This window comes from Diabrotica virgifera, chromosome 3, assembly GCF_917563875.1.
Source record: "Diabrotica virgifera virgifera chromosome 3, PGI_DIABVI_V3a".
Lineage (NCBI taxonomy): Eukaryota > Metazoa > Arthropoda > Insecta > Coleoptera > Chrysomelidae > Diabrotica > Diabrotica virgifera.
In genome coordinates, this window is record NC_065445.1 from 191039365 (window position 1) to 191067199 (window position 27835).

At 34.7% G+C, this 27835-nt stretch overlaps 1 protein-coding gene across 1 annotated transcript in view; it reads left to right on the forward strand.

Moving 5' to 3' along the window:
• Positions 1–27835, forward strand: part of LOC114333765 (GAS2-like protein pickled eggs) — a 579287-nt gene that overhangs the window by 358947 nt on the left and 192505 nt on the right. The window contains exon 5 of the mRNA XM_050647107.1: positions 11630–11776. Coding sequence (XP_050503064.1) covers positions 11630–11776 — 147 coding nt within the window. The remainder of the gene's footprint in view (positions 1–11629; positions 11777–27835) is intronic.

The window sequence follows — 27835 nt, forward strand, 5'->3', positions numbered from 1 at the left end:
AAGAATAAGTTGGGTGGATAAAATTACAAATGGAGAAGTAATACGCAGAATAAATAACGAGCCAGAAGTTCTACTGAATATAAAAAAGAGAAAACTTGAATACTTAGGCCACCTGATGAGGGGACAAAAGTGCACATTCCTACAAAATATAATGCTAGGAAAAATCCAAGGACGAAGAAATCCAGGCCGTAGAAGAATGTCCGGTATGAGAAATTTGAGAGAGTGGTTTGGCTGTACCACTAACGAATTGTTCAAAACAGCAGTAAATAAAATTAGAATCGCCCTAATGATATCAATCTCCGATAGGAGAGGCACTCAAAGAAGAAGAAGAAAAAATTAGAGGGTGTCACAAAAAATTGGAGAGAATCAGGAAAAATTAGCACTAATCAGGAAAAATTAAAGAGAGCCAGGAAGAATTAGTAGAGGGAGTCAGGAAAAATTAGACGGAGTCAAAAAAAATTAATGAAAGTAAGGAAAAATTTTAGAGAGAATCAAAAAAATTGGAGTCAAAAAAACCTGTTAAGTACAAAAAAAATCTGAAAAAATAATAGAAAATACAGAAAAATGTGCCTTAAGAAAAAATGGCACTTCTTTTCCTTAAAAAAATCTTATAATTTAAAATAATGTTGTCTATTGTCGATTTCTTTCTAAATTGTTTACATAAGATCAATTAATTAAGTCTCAATATAATTTATTTTAAATTTCTTTTCATTAGTATAATATTTGAGTTATTTAACAAATTGGTGCGTTAATTTTATACAAGACTCAACACTTCCAATAAGGAATAAATATACCTACAAAAGTTTTGTTCTTCAAGATAATTTTCCCATCGTTGAAACATTATTCAGTACCTCATTAACCATTTAATGCCTGCTTAAAAAATACCATGTTAATGTCAACTTTGGAGACTTATCTCGATTGAAGCCTCGTTCAAATACCCAATAGATGATTTAACGATTTAATCGGCGCAAAAAATACCTTATTTTGATAGTCCAATACCAACATTAGAGAAAGTTGAAGTGGTTATTATCATTACAGAATATGTACATGCACCTTCACGTATGTTTTCACTTCTGGTTGAAGGGTTCTTGACAACTACAGATCTATTACTTACTTTACTAACAACATTTCTGAAAATCTATTGAAAACATCACGATACGTAATTGAAGAAAAGACCGTGAGGTATTTACTTTAATGGGTGGTAAAGTGAAAACTAATTATTGCGATTTTAAAAATATCTTATTACCAAAATAATTGAACGTTTAAAGGAAAAACAATATGGAAATGTAGCAATGAATATAACCAATTTTAATTGATGACTAACAAAATTGATTGATTTTTGAACGCTTTTATTATTTAAATTTTGAATGGGTTGCCATATGCGAGTTCATTATGAATGAAATAAAAAATAGATGTACTCACGCTCATTTATTTCTACTCCGACGACCGGTTTCGCTCTCTAAAATTTGCAGAGCATCATCAGGTTAACGGTTACACAAACTAAATGCAACAAATAAAAACCAGAGTTGAACAGCAGCAGGAAAAGGTATACATAAATCATGACATGACAACAAAGGAGCGTGAGAAGAACAAGCAAATAAGAAAAATGGCAAAAGAAGAAGAATTAAAAGGAAATAAGGTGAAAATTGGATACAATAAAATAACTATAAATGGCGAGATATGGAAATGGAATAAGACTATGAAAAAACTAAAGTAATAAATCCAATAAACGAATAGCAGAAATTGAAAGCGACATGAAAACAAACACAACGAACCTGGCAAATAAAATGGACACGAATAAAAATATATATGAAGCTACAAATATAGCGAGGAACAAAAATGGTGAGATATATAAAAATACGGAACATAAGGAAAATGAAAAGGAAATCATAAAAATGGCTACATGGAACGTGCGAGGTATTAACGGTAAAGAAGAGGAAATAATTGAAGAGATGAAACTACAAAATATAGACTACTTGGGAGTAACTGAAATAAAAAAGAAAGGTAGAGGAATAGTAGATCTAAATGATGATTACCGCTTATATTGGTCAGGAGTTGACTTAAAAGAATGGGGCGCGGGAGGTGTAGGCCTAATAGTAAAAACAGAAAAGACAAATAACATAATAGGTGAAAGATATATAAACGAAAGATTATTGGTAGTGGAAGTAAAACTAGATAATACAAATATAACCAGCATAATCGTAGCATATGGGCCAAATGATAATGCCAAAAAAGAGGAAAAAGATGAATTCTTTGAAATATTACAAGCAGAGATGGACAACGAAGGAGAAAACATTATATTAATGGGAGACCTAAATGGTAGGGTGGGAAGAGACAATAAAGGGATTGAACGATACTTAGGGCAACATGGAGAAGAAATGAAAAATGATAACGGAAACAGAATCATAGATCTATGTATAGCAAATGATATGGTTATAACGAATTCAAAATTTATGCACAAAGACATACACAAATATACTAGAGAAATCTCATCGAGAAAAGAAAAATCCATAATAGACTATTTCCTAATAAAAAGAAAAGACCTAAAGATGATAAAAGACATAAAGGTAAAAAGAGAGGCTGAAATAAGCAGTGACCATTACTTGCTTATAATGGAACTAAGGGTGTACACACATAACACAACAGAAAAAAGAAAGAAGATAACTAAAGAAAAAATAAAAAGCTACAAATTAAGAGAAATAGATAGTAAAGAGGAATACCAGAAGTTAACAAAACAGTTCGAGACTATAAAGGCAATTAACACAGGAATAGAAAATAAATGGAAGCAATTTAAGGAAATCATATTGAAAACAGCAAAAGAAGTATGCGGAACAACTAAAATCACAAACATATATTCGAAGAAAAGTAAATGGTGGACAGCGGAAATACAACGTAAAGTGAAAGAAAAGAAAAAAGTATGGAAAATGTATCTAAAAACCAAATCGGAGGACGATTTCGAAAAATATAAAATGGCCAGAAACGGCATTAAACAAGAAATTAAAACGGCAAAAAAGAAGTCTTGGGAAGATTTTGGACACAAAATGAATGAAAACTATTTTAATAACCAAAAATTGTTCTATGGTACATTGAAACAGCTAAGACAAAAGAAAACACATAGATTAAGAAACATAAGAGATAAAGAAGGAAATATATTAACTACAGAAAGAGAAATAATGCAAAGATGGAAGCAGTACTTTGAAGAACTAACAGAATGGAAACAATATCAACATGAAAGAGAGGAAGACATGATCGAAAATACAGAGAAAATGCAGCAAATAACAAAAGAGGAAATTGCAGAAGCCATTGACAAATTAAAATTGGGAAAATCTCCAGGCCAAGATGAAATCACAGCTGAAATGTTAAAGTACATGAGTGAAAATTCAAAAGAAAAATTCCGAGAACTACTAAATGAAATAATCACAGCAAAGGAAATACCATCTGATTGGAAAACAGATATAATAGTATCACTGTTTAAGAAAGGAGACGCAAGAAATTGCGAAAATTATAGGGGTATTACATTGACAAGCGTTCCTGCCAAAATATGCAATAGAATAATTGAAAAAAGGCTAAGGGAAAAACTAGAAATAAAACTAGAAGAATCCCAGCATGGCTTCAGAAAAGGAAGGAGTACCCAAGATCTGATATTCATATTGAGACAAATAGGAGAAAAACTATTGATGAAAGGCAAAGAGATACACATATGCTTTATTGATCTGAAAAAAGCTTTTGATAGAATAAGAAGGGAAGATATATGGAAATGTTTAAAGAAAAATGGAATAGAAAAGGATATGATAGAAATAATTAAAGCTTATATAAAAATAATAAAATAACAATAAGGACTCACAATCAAGAATCTGATGAATTCCAGGCAAAGATAGGACTAAAACAAGGCTGTGTACTAAGTCCATTACTTTTCTCAATGGTACTAGATGACGCAATAAAGCAATGCAAGGAGAAATCTAAAGACATGATATTGGGAAAATGGAAAATGAACAATGTACAAATACAAGAATTACTATTTGCAGATGATATGGTATTGTTAGCTGACACGGAAGAGAAACTGCAACAAATAATAAACACTTATATATATAAAAGAACTAAGAAAAATGAACATGGAAATAAACACAGATAAAAGTAAAACAATGGTTATGGCAACTACAAAAAAAGTGATAAAAATTAAGGTAGAAGGACAAGTTTTGGAACAAGTAAACAGCTACAACTACTTAGGTACAATTATTGAAGAAGATGGTAAAATAGACAAAGAAATAAACAATAAAATAGGAAAAGCAGGGACAATTTATAATACATTAAGAAATACGTTCTTTGGAAAGAAAGAGGTAACCAAAGAAGTCAAAATACAAGTGTACCAAAAAGTGGTTCGACCATCAATCGTCTATGGGAGTGAGTCGTGGACGCTAACAAAGAACAACAAAAGAAAAATCAAAGCTACAGAGATGAGATTCTTGAGAAAAGTAGAAGGGGTCACACGAAGAGACAAAATAAGAAACGACACAATAACTCAAGCTCTAAAGATAAAACCCATAGAGACAATTATAGGGGAACGACAGTTAGGATGGTTGGGCCACATCCACAGACTAAACGACACAAGAATAACGAAAAAAGTATATGAAGTCAGAGTACAAGGGAAAAATAAAGTAGGTTGCCCAAGAATGAGATGGGAAGAACAAGTTAGACAAGAAGCAGAGAGACTTGCAGAGGACTGCAATGGAGTATGGTAAAACAATTGGCTCAAAATAGAACAGCATGGAAAAGAAGTATCAAAGAAGCACCACAAGATTAAAACATATGGACAGAAAAATGGGTCAAATAAGTAATTTATATTTATTAAAATTGTATTGTTAAAATAAAAGTTTTGTATAATTATTAAAATGTATTGAAATGTAGATATTGAACTAGTTGTGAACAGCCCAACACCGAAAGGTACGAATGGGCTTAACTGATTAAATAAATAAAATAAAAACCAGAGTTAGAATCTTTTTTGGTTGTTATCAAAGACTATATGATCAAGCCAAAATTAAAATATAAATAAATAACAACCACAGACACACACATATGCATGCAGGTATATTATAATAAGTATACACTAAGATATCCACACACATACGTGCCCATATGTACCTGTATATTATTATGCAATGTATAAGTTTACATGCCGATGTAAGGAATGTTTTCTAAAGTTCTAAAGTTTCTAATGTATCATATTTTTGGCTCAATTTATGCTAATAGGGAACTGATAGGATTGGATAATTGTGTGTAGGTTAGCAAATATTTGGGTAAGTTCTTGAGGGTGAGGGGACAATAGCCGAAAGATAACCAACAAATCGTTATTTGATATTTTGATTGTTTGATGGAATAAAAATTGTGATGTCATATATTTTAATATTTAAAGCTTTTATTTATCGTTTTACTTTTACGCTGATGGCACCGCGTTAGTAGCAGAAGATTAATGCACGAATTCAACATTAACGCAAAAAAATGAATATGAAAATATCAGCCCGAAAAACAAAAAACTTAGTAAAAGCTAAAGAATCGATAAGATGCAAATTGGAGTTAGACAATCACATTATACAAGTAACGACTTTTAAATATCTGGGAATTAATCTATCAGCCGACAACAATATCGACGAAGAGGTACAAGGCCAAATAATAAAAGCCAGTAGAACAGCCTAAACGACACAATTTGGAAAAGCAAACACCTAATAATGGAAACAAAGGCCCGAATGTATAAATCAGTAATTTTATTAGACCAGTTATGACTTACACGGCCGAAACAAGACCAGATACAAACAAACCACGAAGACATCTGGAGACCAACGAAATGAATATCTTAAGAAGGATTGTTGGAAAAATAATACAGGGCAGGGTAAGAAGTGAGGAAATTAGACGCATATGTGGGGTAGACAATATAAATACCTGGGTAAAGAACAGAAAAGAAGAGTGGAATCAACACATAAGTAGGATGTCTGAATTAAGGATAGCAATAATATCCAGGGACAAGTCACCGTTAGGCAGAAGAAGTACAGGATGCCCAAGGAAAAGATGGAATGACAATTAAGGGACAGAATGACAGGCACCGTTAAAGAAAAACAGGCAGTACTGCCTATATAAAATAAAAAGAAGAAGAAGAAAAAGAAGAAGAAGAAGGTTTTATTTATACTTATTAAAAGATTTCTATTTATTGATATGTGTAAATTATTAATTTATTTCAAACATTGTAAGACAGCGAACGTTTGGATCATAATAGTTAGTAACTGAAATGTAACAAGACAAATCACATACTATGATTTTTCTGACGGATAAAATGATTTTTTCTTAAGTTAAAGTTAATTTCATGTGATAAAATGAACTCTCTTCCAGTACAATCGTCCCAAGAACGCAACTCATCACCGTGTTCAACATGTTGGAAAATATTTCAAGAGTGGATACAAATTAAAAGATAGAAAATTTTATTATTCAAATTAATGTAATAAAAATTAAATTATTGTGTTTGCAATCATATTAATAACACTGCATGGTCGTTGTGGTATAAGTGTGTAAATAGAAAACTATCAGATTTTTTATTTTATTGATTGTGTAGGGCTGTAGAAAAAATGTTACTTGCAACGCATATATAAAGTGTCATTTTTCACTCATGGAATTGTCGTAATTTTCTTGCCATTTTTGAAAAAAAGTATCACTTTCTGCTCTTGTTAAATAAATTACAATTATTTTAAGTTTCATTTAACAAAGCTACTATTCAGCTTCGCCACTGATCAAGAAAGCCTATTAAATATGTATTTATTTCGTATACATAGGAGGCTGAAATAAGTTCTACCCAGAAAAACAACTTATATATTTTTATTCAACTACTCCATGATCTACTAAATAATTTAATCAGCTGATTACATATATATAAACTTGAAATCGGTGTACTAAACCCAGTATTTAATGCTCGCCCAATTGATTTATTTACCTTGTAGAAGCTAGACGTAGGTGTAATATACCTGAAAGCTTTAGCAAATATCAATATCCGCCGTGTTTTTATTGAAACTGTGCTTAAAGCACAGGTTTTTCTCTGTAAGTACGTATATTAGTGCAGGGTAATAAGGTTTTTTCCATGACACTCGACCAGCCAGCGTACTGAGCGTTTTTTCGACAGGTAATACCTATAAGAGCAAATTGTAACTATTTCCTGCGTAGGATCTGGCGGCCATTTTTATTTATAAACAATTAAGTGTAAAAAAATGGCATTTTTCCCTTTATTTCAAATCAATGGAAAACGGTGAAACTTATGGTTTTTTTAGTACAAATATCTTTGAGATTATGGAAAAAGCTTTAAATGACGTATTGCAAAGTTTGATATACTCATTTATTGTTAATATAATTGCGAAAAATGTCGGAATTGCAAAAAAAATAATTTCGCAATTGAAAACGGATCGAGACCCGTATGAATTTGAGTGAAGTCAACGCGATAAATAACTTCGATAAGATGCTGGTTAAATGATTAAAACGTGTGAAGAGATATCGACTTTATTATCTAAGACATAAAACTAAACAGCAAAATATAGGATAAGTCCGTATACTTGAACTGTCCAAAAGTTTTGATAAAAACACGCCACGACACTTGACACTTTGAAGAGATTATGATGCACGCTAAGGGATTGTTTCACCCATATGACCTGTCCGTGGGGTTTTAACGCGTATGCTATAACGAACCTTTTTTGTGCGAATGTGTGCCTTTGCCGACTGCCGGTATGCGACTCTTATTTTCGTATGATGATATGTGAATATACTGGTATAAACTAACCACGTTGCCACGTCATAAAAAAGGCAAAATAAAGGAATTAAGGGGGCATCAACAGCAATATCTATTGTAAAAATTAGTGTACAGCTTTGAAATTTTTGTCATATAAGGGTTTTTTGGTGCTTAATATGTGATAAAAGTTTCAAAGCGATTCATTCAATTGTTTAAATTTTATTCAAATTGTTTATCCCAGAGAGAATTTTTTTGCAATAACATAAGTCAGAAAAAAATGACGTTAGAACCATTCCACAGGTGTCAAATGAAAGAGCATGAGCTATATTTTCAACTTGGTTTAAAAAAGCGAATAAGAAATGCATTTATTAGTATATATATAAATAATTATGCAAAAGTATCGTAAATCTTTCCTTATAAACTTTTTATTTTGTTATATAAGAAAATTATATATATTTATTACAATTTTTTATCAATTATGATATAAATAACATTACTTGGTAGTTGTGCACTTAAAACAGGGTAAAAAAGTTAATTTTTTTGGAAAAAGTTATTCAAAAAGTTTATAAGGAAAGATTTACGATACTTTTACATAATTATTTATTATTAATAAATGCATTTTTATTCGCTTTTTTTAAACCAAGTTGAAAATATAGCTCATGCTCTTCCATTTGACACCTGTGGAATGGTTCTAACATCATTTTTTTCTGACTTATGTTATTGTAAAAAAAATGCTCTCTGAGATAAACAATTCGAATAAAATTTAAACAATTTAATGAATCGCTTTGAAATTTTTATCACATATTAAGCACCAAAGAACCCTCATTTGACAAAAATTTCAAACCTATACACTAATTTTTACAACAGTTATTGCGAAAATAATTTTTTTTGCAATTCCGACCTATTTTTGCAATTATATTAACAATAAATGAGTATATCAAACTTTGTAATATGTCATTTTAAAGCTTTTTCCATAATCTCAAAGATATTTGTACTATAAAAATCTGTACTATAAAAATTAAAAGTTTCGCTGTTTTCCATTGATTTGAAAAAAAAAAGGGAAAAATGCCATTTTTTCACAGTTAATTGTTTGTAAATAAAAATGGCCGCCAGAGCCTACGCAGGAAATAGTTACAATTTGTTCCTATACGCTCTGAGCTTCCTTGGTGTCGCTCCTGGCGGATTACTAATTCAACTTTCACCGGTAATTTGTAAATTTATTATTTAATTGTTATCGCTTAATATATACAACGCTAAAAAGTAATTAAATTGTAATAGATTTTTTTAAGATTTTGCCAATCATTTTGACGTTCTATTGATGAAATATTAATTTCTTACTTCGGATACTTTCACAATTATCGTGTAGATGGCGCTAAGATTAATAGATATTACATATTACAGAACATTAAAAAAACGTAAATTCAGTATTTAAAACGTAAGTATATTTAAGCTAAAAATATATACCACAGCTTTGACCAACTAATATTTTTTATAATTAATGTTTTTAATTTTAATTTTAAATTAATCACTTTGACATTTATGTCAAATTTCCGGTAAACGTTTACAGACTTGCCACTACTGGCGCTGGCGAATTTATAAATATCCCCTCTACGTACGAGCTCACAGCGTATAGGTATTACTTGTCGAAAAAACGCTTCAGTACCCTGGCTGCTGAAGTGTCACGAACAGGGTATATTTTTGTCTTATTACCCTGGCCTATATTTATAGCAAACAAAAGTATTCTTTTTACCGTCCTTATTGATTTTAAAGCAGACATATTGAGAGGACCTGATCATTTTAGGTTTTCCACTGCATCTTTTACTCTGGCTCTGCATTAGGACCTCTCTATGGAAATACTGAATCAAACTATGAGAATTACGTCAAGATTCCATCGATCATCTGGTTTTCGCATGATGACCTGTAATCTTTCTCACGCTGTGTTGTTTAATTTATTATTGTTTTATCTTTATACAATAATTGCTCCCTCCTTGTTTGGTTCATTGCTTCACCTCTTTTGAGGATGACTCACATGTAAATGACCTATTAATTAATTGTCTCACACGATTCTTCCCTCTTTCATCTCTTAGTAGCTCCACCCTTCACTCCACTCTTTTTTTAATACCCATTTATTATTATTTTTCGACCTTTTATACATTATGTCTTATGCTTTATCTTCTTTTCAACCATTCTATGAAGTACCGTTATTTATGTTGTTTCCACTCGTCTTTTGTTTTTTGATATTTTTGGTGTAGTTTCTGCATTATCTGTAATGGAAAATAAATTTCCTAAAAAATTAGGAAAATTAGAAATATATAAAAGAAAAATGTTTTCTTTAAAAGATTTTTAAGATTTAAAAGAAAGATTTTCTTTTAAAATATACAAAAGAAAAATGAAAAATGTAGTTTCATAAGTTTTATAACAAATGTTTGGCCAATCTATAATTGTCAAAAAATTTGTCTAAAATGGCATGCTATAATGCTCGACCTACCCAAGACACTAGATAGTCCCCCGTCGCTATCGCGTCGGTATTGTCGCCCCCGTTAGGTAAATTATTCCAATTTGATATTCTTGCACAAACTTACTCAAAAAGAGGTCCTTATAACAAATCCACAGGCGGTACCGTGCTCGAAAAATTGTTTAAACAAATTCACAAAAATAATTTTCTCACTTTGAACATGTTTTTTTAGATCACTTGGGTCATTCTAAGTAAAAATGGTCGCTCGTGATTTTTCTCTAAAATTGATTGTTGTCGAGTTATACGCGATTTAAAATTTGAAAAACGCGAAAATGGTCATATTTAAGGCTTAATAACTCGATTAAAAATTATTATTATGAAAGTCAGGAAGTGGCCAAGTCAAAGTTTAAAGTCCCCCCTACCAGATCCTGAAGAAATTTGTGTCATTATTATACATATTACTAAGCGGTTAATTTTAATTATTAACAATGAGCGCTAAGCTCGTATTAGGCGGCCGTCAATGGTGAGTGCGAAAGAGATGCACCGTTCCGACCGTCGAATGGCGCATCTCACTCGCACTCACATTGACGGCTACCTCAATACGCTCTTAGCGCTTAGTGCAAAATAATGAAAAACATTTCTTCAGGCTCTTGTAGGGGGGGGGGCTTTAAACTTTAATTTGGTGACCTTCTGACTTTCATAATAATAATTTTTAACCGGGTTATTGTCTAGAAAATGGTTATTTTCGCATTTTTCAAATTTTAAATCGCGTATACCTCGACAACAATCAATTTTAGAGAAATATCACAAGAGACCTTTTTTGCCCCGAATGACCCAAATCATCTAAAAACAATTTGTCCAAAGTGAAAAAATTGTTTTTTGAAATTAAAAAAAAAATGGTGGTACCATGGCGGTACCGACCACGGTACCGCCTGGAACCCCGTGGATTTGTAATAAGGACCACTATTTGAGTAAGTTTGTGCAAAAAAATCGAATCGGAATAATTTACCCAACGGGGGCGACGATAAAGCCTGGACTAAGAACAGGTTATGACTGAAAGAAAGCTCTGAGAAGAACCATACTATACTAATACGTTTAGTTTTCGATTGGAGATGGGCGACTGAGGGAAGCGCTAAAATCGGCAACATTGCTTATGAGAATGAGTTGCATTGTCATTGTAGAATCGACGAATGACTAAATAAATTGGCGCGACTCGGTGTGGGAAGCGGAGAAGCAGTGTTGACATGTATTGGGTGCACTCCTATATCTAATTTAAAAGTAAACACACGGTATTATAACTTCTGAAATTGAAAGTATACAGAGTACTACTTTATTAGATACAGTTATTAAATATTTTTATAAACTTAAAAAAATTTTATTTTAGAGTACTTGATATATTTATTGTTTATTTTTTGCAGAGACAACGTTAGCAATTTTATCAACTGGTGCCGCAATTCGTTAAAAATAATAGAATGCCTATTATTCGAAACCGATGATTTAATTATGCGAAAAAACGAGAAACACGTCATTCTATGTCTGTTGGAAGTAGCCAGGAGAGGAGCAAAGTAAGTTGTTTTTTTATTATGTAAAAATTTGAACAACCATAAGTGTTATTTTTATTTAGGAAATAATATGTGTCTCTTAGTCAAAATAATCTAGACACCAACCAGAGAAACTTTCCACCTATAAAATTTTTTCACTGATTTCGGTCCGTAAATGTGTACAGTCCGTAAAGTACAGATACCATTACAGATCTACGTTAGAAATCTAACTTGACATTGTTGCCCAATTACAAAAAATTCTTGAATTCATTTTAAATCAAATATATATATATATATATATATATATATATATATATAATTATTGCGAAGTGGATTATACAAAAAACAAATTAATATTTAATGGAAATAAATAAAAAGATTAGAAATAGAAAACAAGAATTAAGTTATAATCTTACCTTAAAGTAAAAAATAAATATAATAAAACAAATACTTATAGTAAAGAATAAAAACAAATCTGAAGTGTCAATACCGCAACTGTCAAATAAATGTTACCAATTTATGCCAAAATATCACCTTTGGTCGATCGCAGTTAAAGTGTAATCCGAACAAGTGTGCTTTATAAAAACGTTTTATATTCCACTTATAGAAATTAAATTAAACAAGTTAGGGTATGGTTCTTTAAATTTACATTAATAGAAATCTTCCAGTATTATTTCTACGCGTATATAATAAAATATGTCTAGTGGCTGTAATTCCAGTGTACTCAGCTAAATGATTCTAAAAAGGAACACACCTACGACTTAAATATTTCGTGTTGGTATCATGTGACGTCACGTTCTATGACGCGGATGACGTCCAACGGTATTTATATTATACGGACTGTAGATACCATGTATGCAGTACGAGTCTTAAGTCTCCCGTTCAAATATTTTCTGAACCATAACACTTAGTTCCAACTGTCTACTAAAGGGTACCCCGGTTTAGATAGGCAAAATGCCCTCACTCCCAGAAAATTTTTTTTTTCATTTTTTTACGTTCTATTTGATTCAGAAATAAGACTCCGCGAAATATAACCTCCACCCTCTTTCCCATCCCCCACCAACTAAAAACGTAATTTTTTCGTTTTTATTTTTTTTTTAGGTGGGATGTAATCAATTTAAAAATTTCAAAAAATTCACTCACATAGTTGAGGCTTTTACAAAACTTGTCTATTTTGTAAAGACCCGTAGTTTGAGTGTACATATCCTAAACCTTTTTTTATTTTGTGTATTTTATCATAAAAATATATTTATGATCTTTCCAGATTTTTTCGGCAGGGTGCACCACCTTCGAAAACCCGAAAAACTGATCAATAAAAATAAAACCGAAAAAATGACGTTTTTGGAGATAAGGGTGGGGGGGAGTGGTGGGCAAAAATTGCACTGAGTCTTACTTTTTAATCAAATCTAACGTAAAAAATTTGAAAAATATGAATTCTGGGAGTGAGGCCATTTTGCCTATATTAATGGGGGGCTACCTTTTGGAAATTAATTTTGTGCTATGTTGGTAAAATTTTTACTTCGATTGGAAGTGGTTGAAAGTTCCTATACAACCAAGCTCACGTGCTCATAGCCATTATTGATAGCAACTTGCCAGTAAAAAAATATTTGCATGCAGTTTAATGGCGCGTCCGCATTGGTAAATTTTTCGTGCGTACCAGCTGTTCGTCGCAAATATTTGCGGGCTCGAAGTAAATTGTGATAGTGTGGACGTGTTCGTCGCATAAAACGAACGCAAGAATTTTCGACGCACACAACGCACACGATCCATCGGTTGTCAGTATCCGAGCGAAATCAAATGATTTGCGTCGCATTCGTTTTTCAGTGTGGACGCCGTTCTTGGTACAGTGTGTTTTTGTTTGTTTGTTTACAACATCGATTGAGATAATCATGTGGGCTTATTATAGACGAGGGCATTTAGCACAAAATAAATAGATTTTTAAATACAGCACCTAGAGACTTGCAGTTTTTTGCATTATGTTCAGGATGACGTCAGGAAAAAAGTCTACTATTCAAAAATGGCTGGAAATCCATAACTGCACTGTAATGTGTATAACATGCATCCAAAATTGCATAAATATAAAAATAAAAGTCAAAATCAGTATACTGAGGAACAAAATTTATTATTTGGGGGGTTTTTGGGGTCACTGAATACGAATACGCCATCAGAACTGACCCCCGGATCACCTCGTGAACAAGATCACGGCAAGAAAAGTCAACTTCTGGAGCTTCGATGGTTTCCGACATTAAATCGATGCAAATGGATTATTCACGGGTCTTAGGGGTCGCTAAATACGAATAGTTAATAGTTAAACACGAATATGCCATCAGAACAGACCTCTGGATCACCTGGTGCCCAAGGTCATTGCAAGGGACGTCATCTTCTGGGCCTTCGGTATTAAATTGGTGCAAACGGATTATTCGGGGGGTTTTTGGGGTCCCAAACACGAATATGCCATCAGAATAGACCACCGGATTACCTGGTGCCCAAGGTCACTGCAAGAGACGTCATCTTCTGAAGTTTTAAGGGATTTCGGCATTAAATTGATGGAAACGGATTACTCAGGCGTTTCTAAAGTCATTAAACAAGAACATACGATCAAAACAGACAATCGTAGCACATGGTGCCCGCGAGGGCGTCAGTGACGTCACTGCAAGGGGCGTCATCCTATGGGCAAGGTTTTTCGGTACTATATTGACGCAAGCCCATTACTTATAGATTTTTGAGGTAGCGGAATACGAATATGCCATCAGAACAGACCACCGGATTACCTGGTGCCCAAGGTCATTGCAAGGGACGTCATCTTCTGCACTTTCGAGGGCTTACGGTATTAAATTGGTGCAAATGGATTACTCGGGGGGTTTTGAGGTCGCCAAACACGAGTATGCCATTAGAATAGACCACTGGATTACCTGGTGCCCAAGGTCACTGCAAGGGACGTCATCTTCTGGACTTTCGAGTGCTGTCGGTATTAAATTGGTGCAAACGGATTACTCGGGGGGTTTTGGGGTCGCCAAACACGAATATGCAATCAGAATAGATCACCGGATTACCTGGTGCCCAAGGTCACTCCAAGGGACGTCATCTTCTGGAGTTTAGAGTGCTTTCGGTATTAAATTGGGTGCAAACGGATTACTTACGGAATTTTGGGGTCTCTAAACACGAATATGCGATCAGAATTGAAGTCCGGAATACCTGGTGCCCAGGGTCACTATTAGGGCACGTCATCTTTTGGGGTTTTGAGGGTTTTCGGCATTTAATTGATGCCAATTGATTATTGGAGGGTTTTTGAGGTCTCTAAACACGAATCTGGCATCAGACACGACCCACTCTGCACCTGGAGTCCAAGGTAACTGCAATGGACATCCTTTTCTAGAGTTTTAAGGGATTTCTGTACTAAATTGATAAAAATGAATTACTCGGGGGTTTTTGAGGTCGATAAACACGAATATACCATCAGAACAGACCACGAGATCACCTGGTGCCCAAGGTCACTGCAAGGGACGGCACCGTCTGGAGTGTCGAGGGTATACGGTATTAAATTGACGCAAACGGATTACTTACGGGTTTTTGGGGTCGCTGAACACGAATATGTCATCAGAATTGAATTCCGGAGTACCTGGTGCCCAGGACCGCTACTAAGGCACGTTATCTTCTGGAGTTTTGAGTGTCTTCGTCATTAAATTGATGTAAATGTATCACTCAAGGGCTTAAAGTCGCTAAACATGAATAGCAGTCAGAACCGAGCTCCAGAACACCTGGTGACTAAGATCACAGCAAGGGGCGTCTTTTTCTGGAATTACGAACATATTTGGCATTTAAATAATACAAATGGATTACTGGAAAGTTTTTGAGGTCACCAAATACGAATATGTCATCAGAACCGACCCCTGGTGCACCCTGTCCAAGGGTCACTACAAGGGGCGTCATCTTCTGGAATTTTGAGTGTCTTAATACTACATTAATGCAAATGGCTTACTCATAGATTTTTGGGGTTGCTGAATACGAATACTACATCACAACAGACACCGGTGTACCAGGTGCCAATGGCACGCCTTATCTGGAATTTATAGAGTTTTGGTACTAAATTGATGCAAACGGATTACTCTTATGTTTTTGGAGTTGCTGAATACGAATATGACTTAGATGAAAGACTTTGGAGTATCTAGTGACCACGAGGGATAAAAATAAAATATAGTAAATCGATTTTGAAATAAATGACGGAAATATGCTGTTAGATATAAATTGAGTTTATATTTATAAACAATTAAAAAATTGTATAGCACAACGTAGTTATTTTAATAAACGGTCTAAGCAAAATAGCAAAAAAAAGTTGCCAATTTGAATGATTTCTTTGAACAGCAACTCAGAAAACCTCCGAATACCCGGTGTGTACCAATTTAGTGTCAGAATGCCTCAAAATTCTAAAACATGATGTGCATAGCAGCCACTCTGGCCACTAGGAACGCAGGGGGTCGGTTCTCATTTCATATTCGTGTTCAGAAAACCCAAAAACCTATAAGCAATTTGTTTGCATCAAAATTCTCGAAATTCTATAAGATAATATGCTTTAGCCACCAGGTGCTCTAGTGACTGTTCTGATGGTGTATTCGTATTCAGCAACCCCAAAAACCCGTGAGTAATTCGTTTGTATTAATTTAGTATCGTAAACTCTCGAAAATCCAGAAGATAACGTGCCTTAGGCTTAGGTGCTTCGATGTCTCTTCTGATGGCGTATTTGTGTTTAGCAATCCCAAGAACCCGTTAGTAACCCGTTTGCATCAACTTAGTACCAAAAACTCTCGAAACTTCAGAAGATAACCTGACCTAGGCGCCAGGCCCCTGGTGTCTGTTCAGTTGGTGCATTCGTGTTTAACAGCTCCAAAAACCCATGAGTAATCCGTTTGCATCAATTTAATTCCGACACCCCCGAAACTCCAGAAGATGAGCCGCCTTAGACACCAGGTGCTCCGTGGGTCAGATCTGATGGCGTATTCGCGTTCAGCCATTCCAAAAACACTCCAGTAATCCATTTGCAAAAATTTAATGCCGAAAACCCTCGAAACTCCAGAAGATGACGTCCCTTGCAGTGACCATGGTCACCAGGTGCTCTGTGGGTCTGCTCTAATGGTATATTCGTGTTTGGCGACCTCAAAAACCCCCCGAGTAATCCATTTGTATCTATTTTTATACCGAAAACCGTCGAAACTCCAGAAGATGACGTGCCATAGTAGCGATCCTGGGCAACAAGTGCTCCGTAATTAAATTATGATGAGATATTCGTGATTAGCGATCTCAAAAACCCGTATGTGATCCGTTTGCATCAATCTGATACCGAAAGCCCTCGATAGTTTAGAAAATGACGTCCCCTACAGTGGCCTTGGGCACCAGGTGATCCTAAGGTCTGTATTGATGGTATCTTCGGGTTTAACCACCTGAAAAACCCCAGAGTAGTTCAATTACATCAATTTAGTGCCGAAATCCCTCGAAACTCCAGATGATGACGTGCCTTTGTAGCGACCATGGGCACCAGGTAATCCGGAGGTCAATTCTGATGGCATATTCGTGTTTAGCGACCCCAAAAACCCGTAAGTAATCCGTTTGCATCAATTTAATACCGAAAGCACTCGAAATTCCAGAAGATGACGTCCCTTGCAGTGTTCTTGGGCACCAGGTAATCCGGTGGTCTATTCTGATGGCATATCGTGTTTAGCGACCTCAAAAATCCGCAAGTAATCCCTTTGCATCAATTTGATACCGGAAGCCCTCGCAAGTTCAGAAGATGACGTCTCTTGAAGTGACCTTGGGCACCAGGTGATCCAGAGGTCTATTATGATGACATATTCGTGTTTATCTCCTCAAAAATCCCCCGAATCCATTAACACCAATTTAGTGCCGAAATCCCTCGAAACTCCAGATGATGACGTATCTTGCCGTGACCTTGGGCACTAGGTGATCCGGGGGTCAGTTTTGATGGCGTAATCGTATTAAGTGACCCCAAAATCCCCCAAATAATAAATTTTGTTCCTTAGTTTACTGATTTTGACTTTATTTTTATATTTATGTAATTATTGGATTCATTTTATGCACTTTACAGTGCAGGTATGCATTTCCACCCATTTTTAAATGGTAGACTTTTTTCCTGACGTCATTCTAAACATAATGCAAAAAACTGTAAGTCACTAGGTGCTGTATTTAAAAATCTATTTATTCGGGTGTTTTTAGTGCTAAATGCCCTGGTCTATTAATCATGAGTAACGATTTAATAATGAAAAGAAAAAGTGTGCAGTATTTATGTGCGGCTTACCTATAGAGTAGAGGTTCGATCACAAAAAAGGAAAATAAAAAGATACGGCTATACCGGATCAAATATTTACATCAACAAAGAACTTTGGAAGATAGTTCCCCGATACTAAATAGGTAGATGTGTTTTCGGTTGATGAAAGCACCGGTTATTTCAAGAACTAGCTAAGAATGTCTCCGCAAAAAAAAATTTGTTGAATAAAATTGGACGTAACATTCAAAAATAGGATACAAACTTAAGAAAAGCTATCTCTGCCAAGGAAAGGTTGGTTATCACTTTACGCTTCCTGTTAACCGGTGATTCCTACCCCAGTCTGCAATATCTGTTCAAGGTATCCAAACAGAAAATATCAGAAATAATTCCAGAAGTAGCTATGCAGTGCTTTAAGACGAATCCTCAGAATTCTTCGATTCTCTAGGTCTGTTCTTGTCACTAAGAAAAGCAATGCTTTTGAATGTATACCATTCTGATTTGTACACTTCCTTAGCCCAATACAAATAAAGAATAATTAATAAGAATCCTCTTAAACTTAAGATAATATACATGAAATATTTCAGCCTACAGGTAAGAGCCTAATAAATTTAATATTTTTTTGTTTTCCTTGTACACCCTCAACATCAAAAACTCTTCCAATTTCTTCCTAAGAATCAGCTGTTTTATTTTTGTTATAATGAAATTTATTCTTTGGATCCCATAGATTAGGATGCTTACTATATTCCTGGATTAATAGTAAAACATCTTCCCTGGATAAATCCATAATAATATTTTATATCCGTCTACTTATTTAAACCGAAAACCAATTCTATGATTTACTCCACACAACCTGAGCAGGTACGCACAACGGACGATAAATAAATTTTCGCTGGTAGACCACCGCGTCCTCACTGATAAAAATTTGCGACGCAAATTCTTGCGACGAAAATTCTTGCGACGAACCATTAGTTCAAAACGCACGAAAAATTTACCAATGCGGACTCGCCATAACAACAAAATAAAACTGCATTAATTAAAAGAGTAGAATGAAGGATAAATGGTAACGCTTGAAATTTTACAGTTATTTTGAAATTTTACAGTTGTTTTGAAATTTAACGTTGTTTTGAAATTTTACAGACTGATAGTGTTGTTCTGTTAGTAACTTTGTTTATGTTACATTAGTACAATTTGCGATACTGAGGAAATGCCAGAAGAATGGTGAGAATCTATATTTATTCCCTTAGCAAAATAAGGCGTTAATAATAACTACAAACGATGTACAGTAAGAGAGATTTAAATTTAGAATATTAAGTCTTTTGAGCCAAGTACTTAGAATTCTACTCAAAATAGTTCACAACAGAATATACAAAGTAATGTGAAGAAGAAGTGGGATACGACCAATTTGGATTCAGAGCCCGAATGGGGATAAAACAGACTGTGTTTTCTGTACAAGTACTGTTGCAGAGGTTTTACGACCAATAAAAGTATATGATAAGAATTATGCTTTGTCGATTTCAAATTGGCTTGATAGCATAGATTATGATAAAATATTAAGTTCTTTACAGAACATAAACTTAGATGATGACGACCTTGGAGTAACAAAACTGATATTGATGGCAAAGTGCCAAGACTTGGATTTGATGATCAAACATCCAGAAAGATTGGTATAAGTAAAGGAGTAAGGCGTGGTTGTATATTATTCGTTATGCCATTTGTTAATCTTTACCCGGAAGTGCTATTCAACAAAGCCTTCAAAAAGCTTTCACAGGAATAAAAAGGAATAGAGAACAAATTTTTAATATCAATTATGCAGATGGCACTGTTCTACTGACATATAAAGACCGAACTTACAGAAAGTCTTAGGCTTAGTCCTACGTAATGATTCTTGTCGAGAGTTTGGAATGAAGATTAACGAGAAATAAACCAATATAATACTAACCCAAAAAAATTCTAATAACGTAGAAGTTATATTCGCGACGGACGGACAGACAGGCATGAAGCTTTCGTCTTGCCAAGGCGCGTCGAATAATATACATATTGCTTGTACTATTTCGGCTACTTTAAAATAGTACCTCCGGTTCAAATCTAAACCGGAAGTCCGAGGTCGAATTTCTCGTTTCTAATACCATCTTTGGGTTATAAGCTCTCATTTGACATCTTATTAACTTGTCATTATATCTGTTTTAATAACGGAGGAGTTGTATTCACGGAGAGACAGAAGGACAGACAGACAGGTATGAAACCGGAAAGTATATATTTGTTCTCGTCTTGCTAAGGCGCGTCGAATAATATATCGCTTGTACTATTTCGGCGACTTTCAAACCGTACTTCGTGTTGCAACTCTAAAACCGGAAGTCATAGGTCACCTTTAACACTACCCTTGGGTTCTAAGCTTTCATTCGACACCTCATTTGCCATTCTATCTAGTCTAATGACGAAGGAGTTGTATTTGCAAAGGTCTCTGGGACAGAGAGATATGGATAATTCTAGGTTTTCAAATTTTTTCAAAGTGGGTAAACAAAACTATAAAAAGTTTCTGATATCTTAGTTTAGTTACCCAGAAATCAAAGTGTTATCTCTCAGAACACAGTTGTGTTGGGGAATACTTAGACGCGCACTGTATATTATTGATCGATGATTTAATAAACTGGTTCCACTCGGTCGACTCTAATATTTTATGATGCACCATTCGCCACGGACTACTTGATAATAATATGTATTTCATTTAATGGTTCGTGTGGGTTCCTGAATGAACAATCAAAGAGGCGTGAAATCATTCTCTTGTTTCACAAATCTCATATTTCTCGTTTTGTACTTTTGCATCTCTGCAATGCTGCATTCTGAACGCTCACGGAATGAATAATCGTTTAGACTTTCAGTCTTATGCGGAGGTTTCGAAAGAGAAGCAGAGCTTCTTTTGTTATTTATACGATTTTATTGACAACGGTATTACAAAGTATTGGTAAAGTATTGAATGTTAAAAGATAAATCGAGAAGAGTATATCAATCAATTAGAAACAAATTGTGGGACAAGATACACTTTTTAATTGAGATTTTTGTAATTTAGCGATACTTTTCAAATACTATTTATAACTAATACTAAATACTAATAGGCAAGCGGCAGGCACCAGACACCCCCAAAATGACCAGGTACTGACCACGGAGAGGTGAATGGCCAATTTTAGACATATTGTGTGTTTTTGACGGTGCTGAAAACGAAAATGAGACTTATTTTGAATTTGATGTGGGGAACATTGTCAAAATCGCAATTGTATCCTAAAAATAAAAAAAAAATAAAATCACATTTATTTGCGTTTACCTCGCTACAACTCTGTTCCATTTTAATATTTTTTTTCTGAAATTTTGATAGTATATTTGAAGACAACGACACCTGTTTCAAGCTTTAATTCTTATTCTGATAAAGGTTATGAATTTTTCAAAGGAAAAGGTGCGGATTTGTGCATTGCAAAGTTTAATCGCAAAAGTTGAGTGACGAAATTTAAAACTTAGCCTTTTAATAACGTTTATGTTAAAAATAGAGAGTACAAAAAGTTTTATGGAGAATTTTAGATCAAAATGTTTTATAGAAAAAAAAATAGTGCAACTTTTATTATCGGCATTAGAAATCCCCAATATAACGGTTATTTTTGGAGATACTGACCATGGGCGGTGAATGGCTAATTTTTGTCTTAGATTATGTTTTTGACGCTGCTGAAAACGAAAATGAAATTTATTTTAAATATTAGTTGGGGAAATATTGTCAAAATCGCAATTGTACCGTAAAAATAAAAAAAAGTGAAATCACTTTTTTGCGTTTTACTCGCTACAACTCTGGTTTATTTTAATATTTTTTTCTAAGGTTTGTACACTATATGTTGCTCACTTTTTTGAAGACAATGGTATCTATCTTAAGCTTTTAGTATTATTCTGGTAAAAGTTATGAATTTTTTAAAGTACAAGGTGCAGATTCGTGAATTGCAAAGATTAATCACAAAATTTGAGTGGCAAGATTTGAAATTTATCTTATTAATCACATTTATTATGTTAAAACATAGAGTATAAATAAGTTTTCTGGAAACTTTTAGTTACAAATGTTTTATAGAAAAAAAATGGCGCAACTTTTAATATAGACGTTATACATCCCCAAAATAACGCTTATTTTTTTAGATACTGCCCATGGGCGGTAAATGGTTAATTTTGGTCTTATTTTATGTTTTTGATGGTGCTGACAATGAAAAATAGGTTTATTTTGAATTTTATGTGAGGGAACATTTTCAATATCGCAATTTTAACCTAAAAATGAAAAAAATAATGAAGACACGAATTTTTACGTTTACCTCGTTACAACTCTGTTCAATTTTAATATTTTTTTTTAGAAATTTCTACAGCGTATATTTCTCACCTTTGTGAAGACTATGAAAGCAACTGTAGTCTTTTAGTCTTTTCTTCGTAAAAGTTATGATTACGTTTCGCAAAATTGCGATTTTGACAATGTTCTCCCACCTAAAAGTTAAAATAAATTTTATTTTCGTTTTCATCAGGGTCAAAAACATAATCTAAGGCCAAAATTAGTCATTCACCACCCATTGTCAGTGCCTATCTCGAAAAATAAGCGGTATATTGGAGATTTTTAATGTCGACATTAAAAGTTGCACTATTTTTTTTTTTTTTCTATAAAACGTCTTGATCTAATACTTACCAGAAAACTTTTTTTGTACTCTCTATTTTAACATAAACGTGATCAAGAAGCTAAATTTTAAACTTCGTCATACAACTTTTGCTATTAAACTTTGCAATGCACAAATTCGCACCTTTTCCTTTGAAAAATTCATAACCTTTATCAGAATAAGAATAAGAGCTTGAAACAGGTACCGTTCTCTTCAGAAATGTTAGAGCTATATACTATAAAAATTTCAGAAAAAAATATTAAAATGAAATGTTGAAACGAGTTGTAGCGAGGGAAACGCAAAAAAACGTGATTTTATTTTTTTTTTTATTTTTGGTGTAAAATTGCGATTTTGACCATGTTCCCCCATATGAAATTCAAAATAAACCCCATTTTCCTTTTCAGCACCTTCGAAAATATAAAGTATGAATAAAATATAAAGTATGAAAATAAAATTAGCCATTCTGTTTTAAAAATTTTAAGGTGGCTTGCATATTCTTTTAAAGTCACAAATTATGACATTTTGTAAAGGTAATTGTTCCTTCACTAAATTGGTCCCTTAACAAATAGTTTAACAATACTTCTTCTTCTTCTTAGGGTGCCTGTCCGTTCCGAACGTTGGCGATCATTCTGGCTATGATGACTTTGTTAGTTGCTATACGGAATAGTTGTGTTGAGGTCTTTCTATACCATGCTCTCAGGTTAGCAAGCCAGGATATTCTTCTTCGTTCTGGAGCCCTTTTTCGTTCAATTTTACCTTGCAAAATGCACTGGAGTAGCTCGTATCTGCCTTGATTTCTCATTATATGCCCCAAGTACTGCAGCTTACGGCCCTTCACGATGTTGACTAAATCTGCGGTTGTGTTCATCCTCCGTAGTACTTCTTCATTGGTGACTTTGTCTGTCCATGGTATCTTCAGGATCCTTCTGTACAACCGTAGCTCAAAAGCTTGAAGTTCCGATAGAGTTTCCGCCTTCAATGTCCACGTTTCTACTCCGTATAGAAGCACTGAGTACACGTAGCATTTAAGGAGCCTTATTTTTGTTTTTAGAGTGATGTCATGGCTCTTGAACACAGAGCTCATAGTCAAGAATGCACTCTTTGCCTTTCCGATGCGACATTTAATCTCTTGAGTATTGTCCCACGACTCATTGAATATAGTTCCCAAATAGTTGTATTGTGAGACACGTTGATGATCATTAGCTTGGTTTTGCTGGTGTTTATATCTAGTCCATATGTTCTACTGGTTTCAGTTATTTTATTCATTAAGTTTTGCAGCCCTTCTATGGTATTGGAAAACACTATTGTATCATCTGCATATCGCAGGTTACTGAGCTTGACTCCATTTATTGAGATGCCTTCATCAATATCTTTTAGAGCCTCTTCAAAAATGTGCTCTGAGTACAGATTGAATATCAGCGGTGAAATTATGCATCCCTGTCTCACTCCCCTTAAGATTTTGACCTGATTTGTATATTCTCCATCTATTCGGAGCACTGCTGATTAACAATACTGCGGCTCTGAAAAGATTTGTGGTTATTTTGTTGAACCACGTACGTACATTTTTCAGTCAGGAAATCCTTTGCCTTCCTGGTCCGCGTTTTCCTTATACTTTTTTCTGTGAAATTAGTTGCAGCAATCCATATATCTCGCTGTTCCTGATGATTTGATCGAGTTATTCGATTTTGGCTTGGTTTTTATTGTGTTTAACAGCTGTGTTGTTTTTTGTATCTTTAATAAGATGTCCTGATTAATAACGTGGTCGGTATAAGATATATTCAGGATTCGACGATAAAGCCACATTTCGAATGCCTCAATTTTCTTGCAGGTAGCGTCTGTAAGAGTTCAGGATTCAACTCCTTACAACAGTATAGAGAAGATATAACATCGTAGTAACCTGATTTTTCAATCCATGATAAAGCCTATACTGACGTATGCGGCCATCGTGTGGTGGCCCCGATCTAGACTGTCTTCAATGAAGCACCAGTTGGCTCACCAACAGCGATTGGCATGCTTTGGCATCTCAGGAGCCACGAGGACCACTTCTATAGCAGCTCTTGAGGTTCTGCCGAATTTACCTCCTCTACATCTCATTGTAGATCACGAAGCCATGATGGCAGCCTATCGTCTCAACTGTTCTTTATACTGGTTGGAAATGAATGGGCGGATGGGCCATTGTGACATTTGGAGACAGGCTATCAAGTGTTGTCCTGTGCTTTCTATGGTACAGGACAGCATGGCCCCTTAATTTGAGTTCTATTCCTCCTTCTTGGTTCAATTTTCTGACCGGGATGAATGGGCATATAAAACGAGAACCCATACTAATCTGTCGAAATGGGCTCACCTGGTTCACAGATGGGTGCATAGTGGACGAGCGGGCAGGTACTGGAGTGTATGATGGTGGAGTCGGATTTGATTCAGCCAGGCTCTTGGCTCTCATGCATCAGTATTTCAGGCCGAGATCTTTGTGATCGTGGTACGTGCTCAAGAGATAACAGACAAGCACTGTCTGTTAGGCAGGACCATCTCTATCTGCTCTGACAGCCAAGCAGCGCTAAGGGCGTTGGAAGCGCCCAAGGTCAGCTCTAAGCTGGTTCTTGAGTGCAAGAGAGCACTGAATGATGTTGCTCTGACCAACAGGGGTATCTTAGTATGGGAACCGGGACACACAGGTTTGGAAGGAAACGAACGGGCCGACGCCCTGGTAAGACAGGACTCATCCACTCTGCCTGTGGGACCCGAACCATTGAAGTTCCCTTCAGTTCTGGTCGGGGTAATATTAGGGAGCTTCTTCTGCGGAAATTCTAGGAATCTTGTTGTCAGCTTTGGAGGTTTGAGACAGACTAGGCTCCACACAGTCATCATCATATTGGTGCTACAGCCCTTAGAGGGCCTCGACCTTCTCAATCTTTCTACGCCATTCTGTTCTGTCCCTTGCTTGCATTTTCCAGTTGCTAACTCCGATCTTCTCGGCATCTTGTGTTACCCCGTCCATCCACCTTAACTTTGGTCTACCCCGTCTTCTTATTTCCACGGGTTGAGCTGTTAGAATATTTTTTATCATGTTCGATTCAGGGGCTCGGGCTACATCTCCTACCCACTGCAGGTGGTTTCGCTTAATTACAGTGATAATATCTTTTTCACCAAACGTATGCTTGTAAATATTCTGCAGTTCAAATTTATATCTACGCCTCCATATTCCGTTCTCACAGACTGCTCCGAGTATCTTGTGTAGCACTTTATTATACTTTATAGTAAACTTTATACTTACGGAGGCTCCACATAGTGGGGCATCCAAAAATCTCACAGCCCACCTGTGAGATTTCTTTCTTATAGATCGTAGAAGATACTCCCTGTTGATCAGTATACTCACCGGCCACTGTAGACTCCGACGACACCTTCATTTGCTTGGATTGGCGGATGGCCCACGGTGCCGGCTATGTAATGAGGAGGAGGAAACCTCCTCACATGTCCTTTGGAAGTTCCCGGCATTGGCCTATCAGAGGTGGTCGATCCTGAGATCGGCCTCTAAACAGCCGAGCCAGGTGAGGGAGTTGCCTTTTAAGAGACTTGTGGCTTTCTCTGAGACCATAAGGTTGCTGAAAGATTAGACGTTCGGGATGCTGCAGAGAATAAAATTCAGTATCACTTCTGTCGGTACGACCGTTGCACTACCCAAATGCCGTTTTTGTATCTAATTATATTTATATTTAATTTTCATTTTTTTCTTATTTTGAATTTTGAATTTATTATTGATATATTATGCAATTTAGACCAATATATTGTAGAGTTGACACTTCTAGTTTTGTTATTGTACAGAAATTCTAGTTTTATTGTAGACAAATTCATAAAGTTTGAAATATATTGTGTTTAAATAAAACTAAGAGATGTAATATATCAAATTGAACCGATCTAAGATGAACAAAAGGTCATCAATTAACGTCAAATAAAACTTTTTGATGTAAGAACAAGGCTTCGAATATTGAATTATAAATAGATTGATTAAATTGGATTGAAAAAAAAAATCCTCTTAGTATAAGACATTCGACGAGCAGATCATTCTAAATTCAGGACTGAAACTGTATAAAATATTCAATTCGACTTATCCGATTAACGCTTTAGAGTGGGATGCCATCACTTTGCTCACTTTCAATTTTCTTCGAAGGATATCGACTTATTTTGAAATTTATTAACAATATAAATTATTTACGAACAGGAGTTAAGAGATATATATTTGTTAGATTTGATCAAGAGCTAAAAACATAAAAAAATTACCGAAATCCTTTATAAAAGGTATATTTTATTAAAATCCCTAAAAAGGGCTACATCATATAATATTTTTGGAATAATAATTCCATTATCAGTGCTATTTTGCAGGTTAAAGAGCATGCTTGAGCCACTAAGATCCGTGGGTAAAAAACCTGAAGATCTTATATAGTTATAATGAAAAACCTTTAGATCTTATATTTATAGATATACATTTTTTTCATTGTTGTATTAAAATTAAAGTGATGTTTAAAATATTCCTGGATTTAAGATCAAGCGCTCGCGCTACAGGACTGTCCCCACGTGGATTGTTTTGTTCAGAGGATGGATCCTCACATCACGGACATTAACTAGGAGCTAATTTTTTGTGATCTATGGTATACTGCAGTGGTCGGCAAACTTTTTATCCAAAGAGCCAAATATGAACATTACAACAATTTAAAAAAAAAAATTGGGAGCCAAATCGGCTTGTTCAGTCAACTTTTATTACGCTAAATAACACTAAAGGGTCTGTCTAGTCAGTCGGTTAAGATAGTGAAAAATGCTCCCAGCGATATTCCAAAAATAAAAGAGCCACATGTTCTACATCAAAAAGTATTCAGAAAAAAAATGTTTAAACCCTTAGCCCCATCCATAACCCCCCAAAAAATTAAATGTATTTTTTCGTTTTTTGGCGATATCTTCGTTTCTAATCATCGTAGAAACTTACGTTTTTTTTTCGTTTTGTAGGGTTTTATTTCCTACAACACTGTACTTTTTAGAAAATTTTTGGCGCAAAATCCGCAAAACGCAAAAAATGTTTTTTGTTGATATGTAGAACCGAAAAGGGAAAGAACAGCAAACGTGAGCTTTTTTAGCTGATCGTAAGAATCA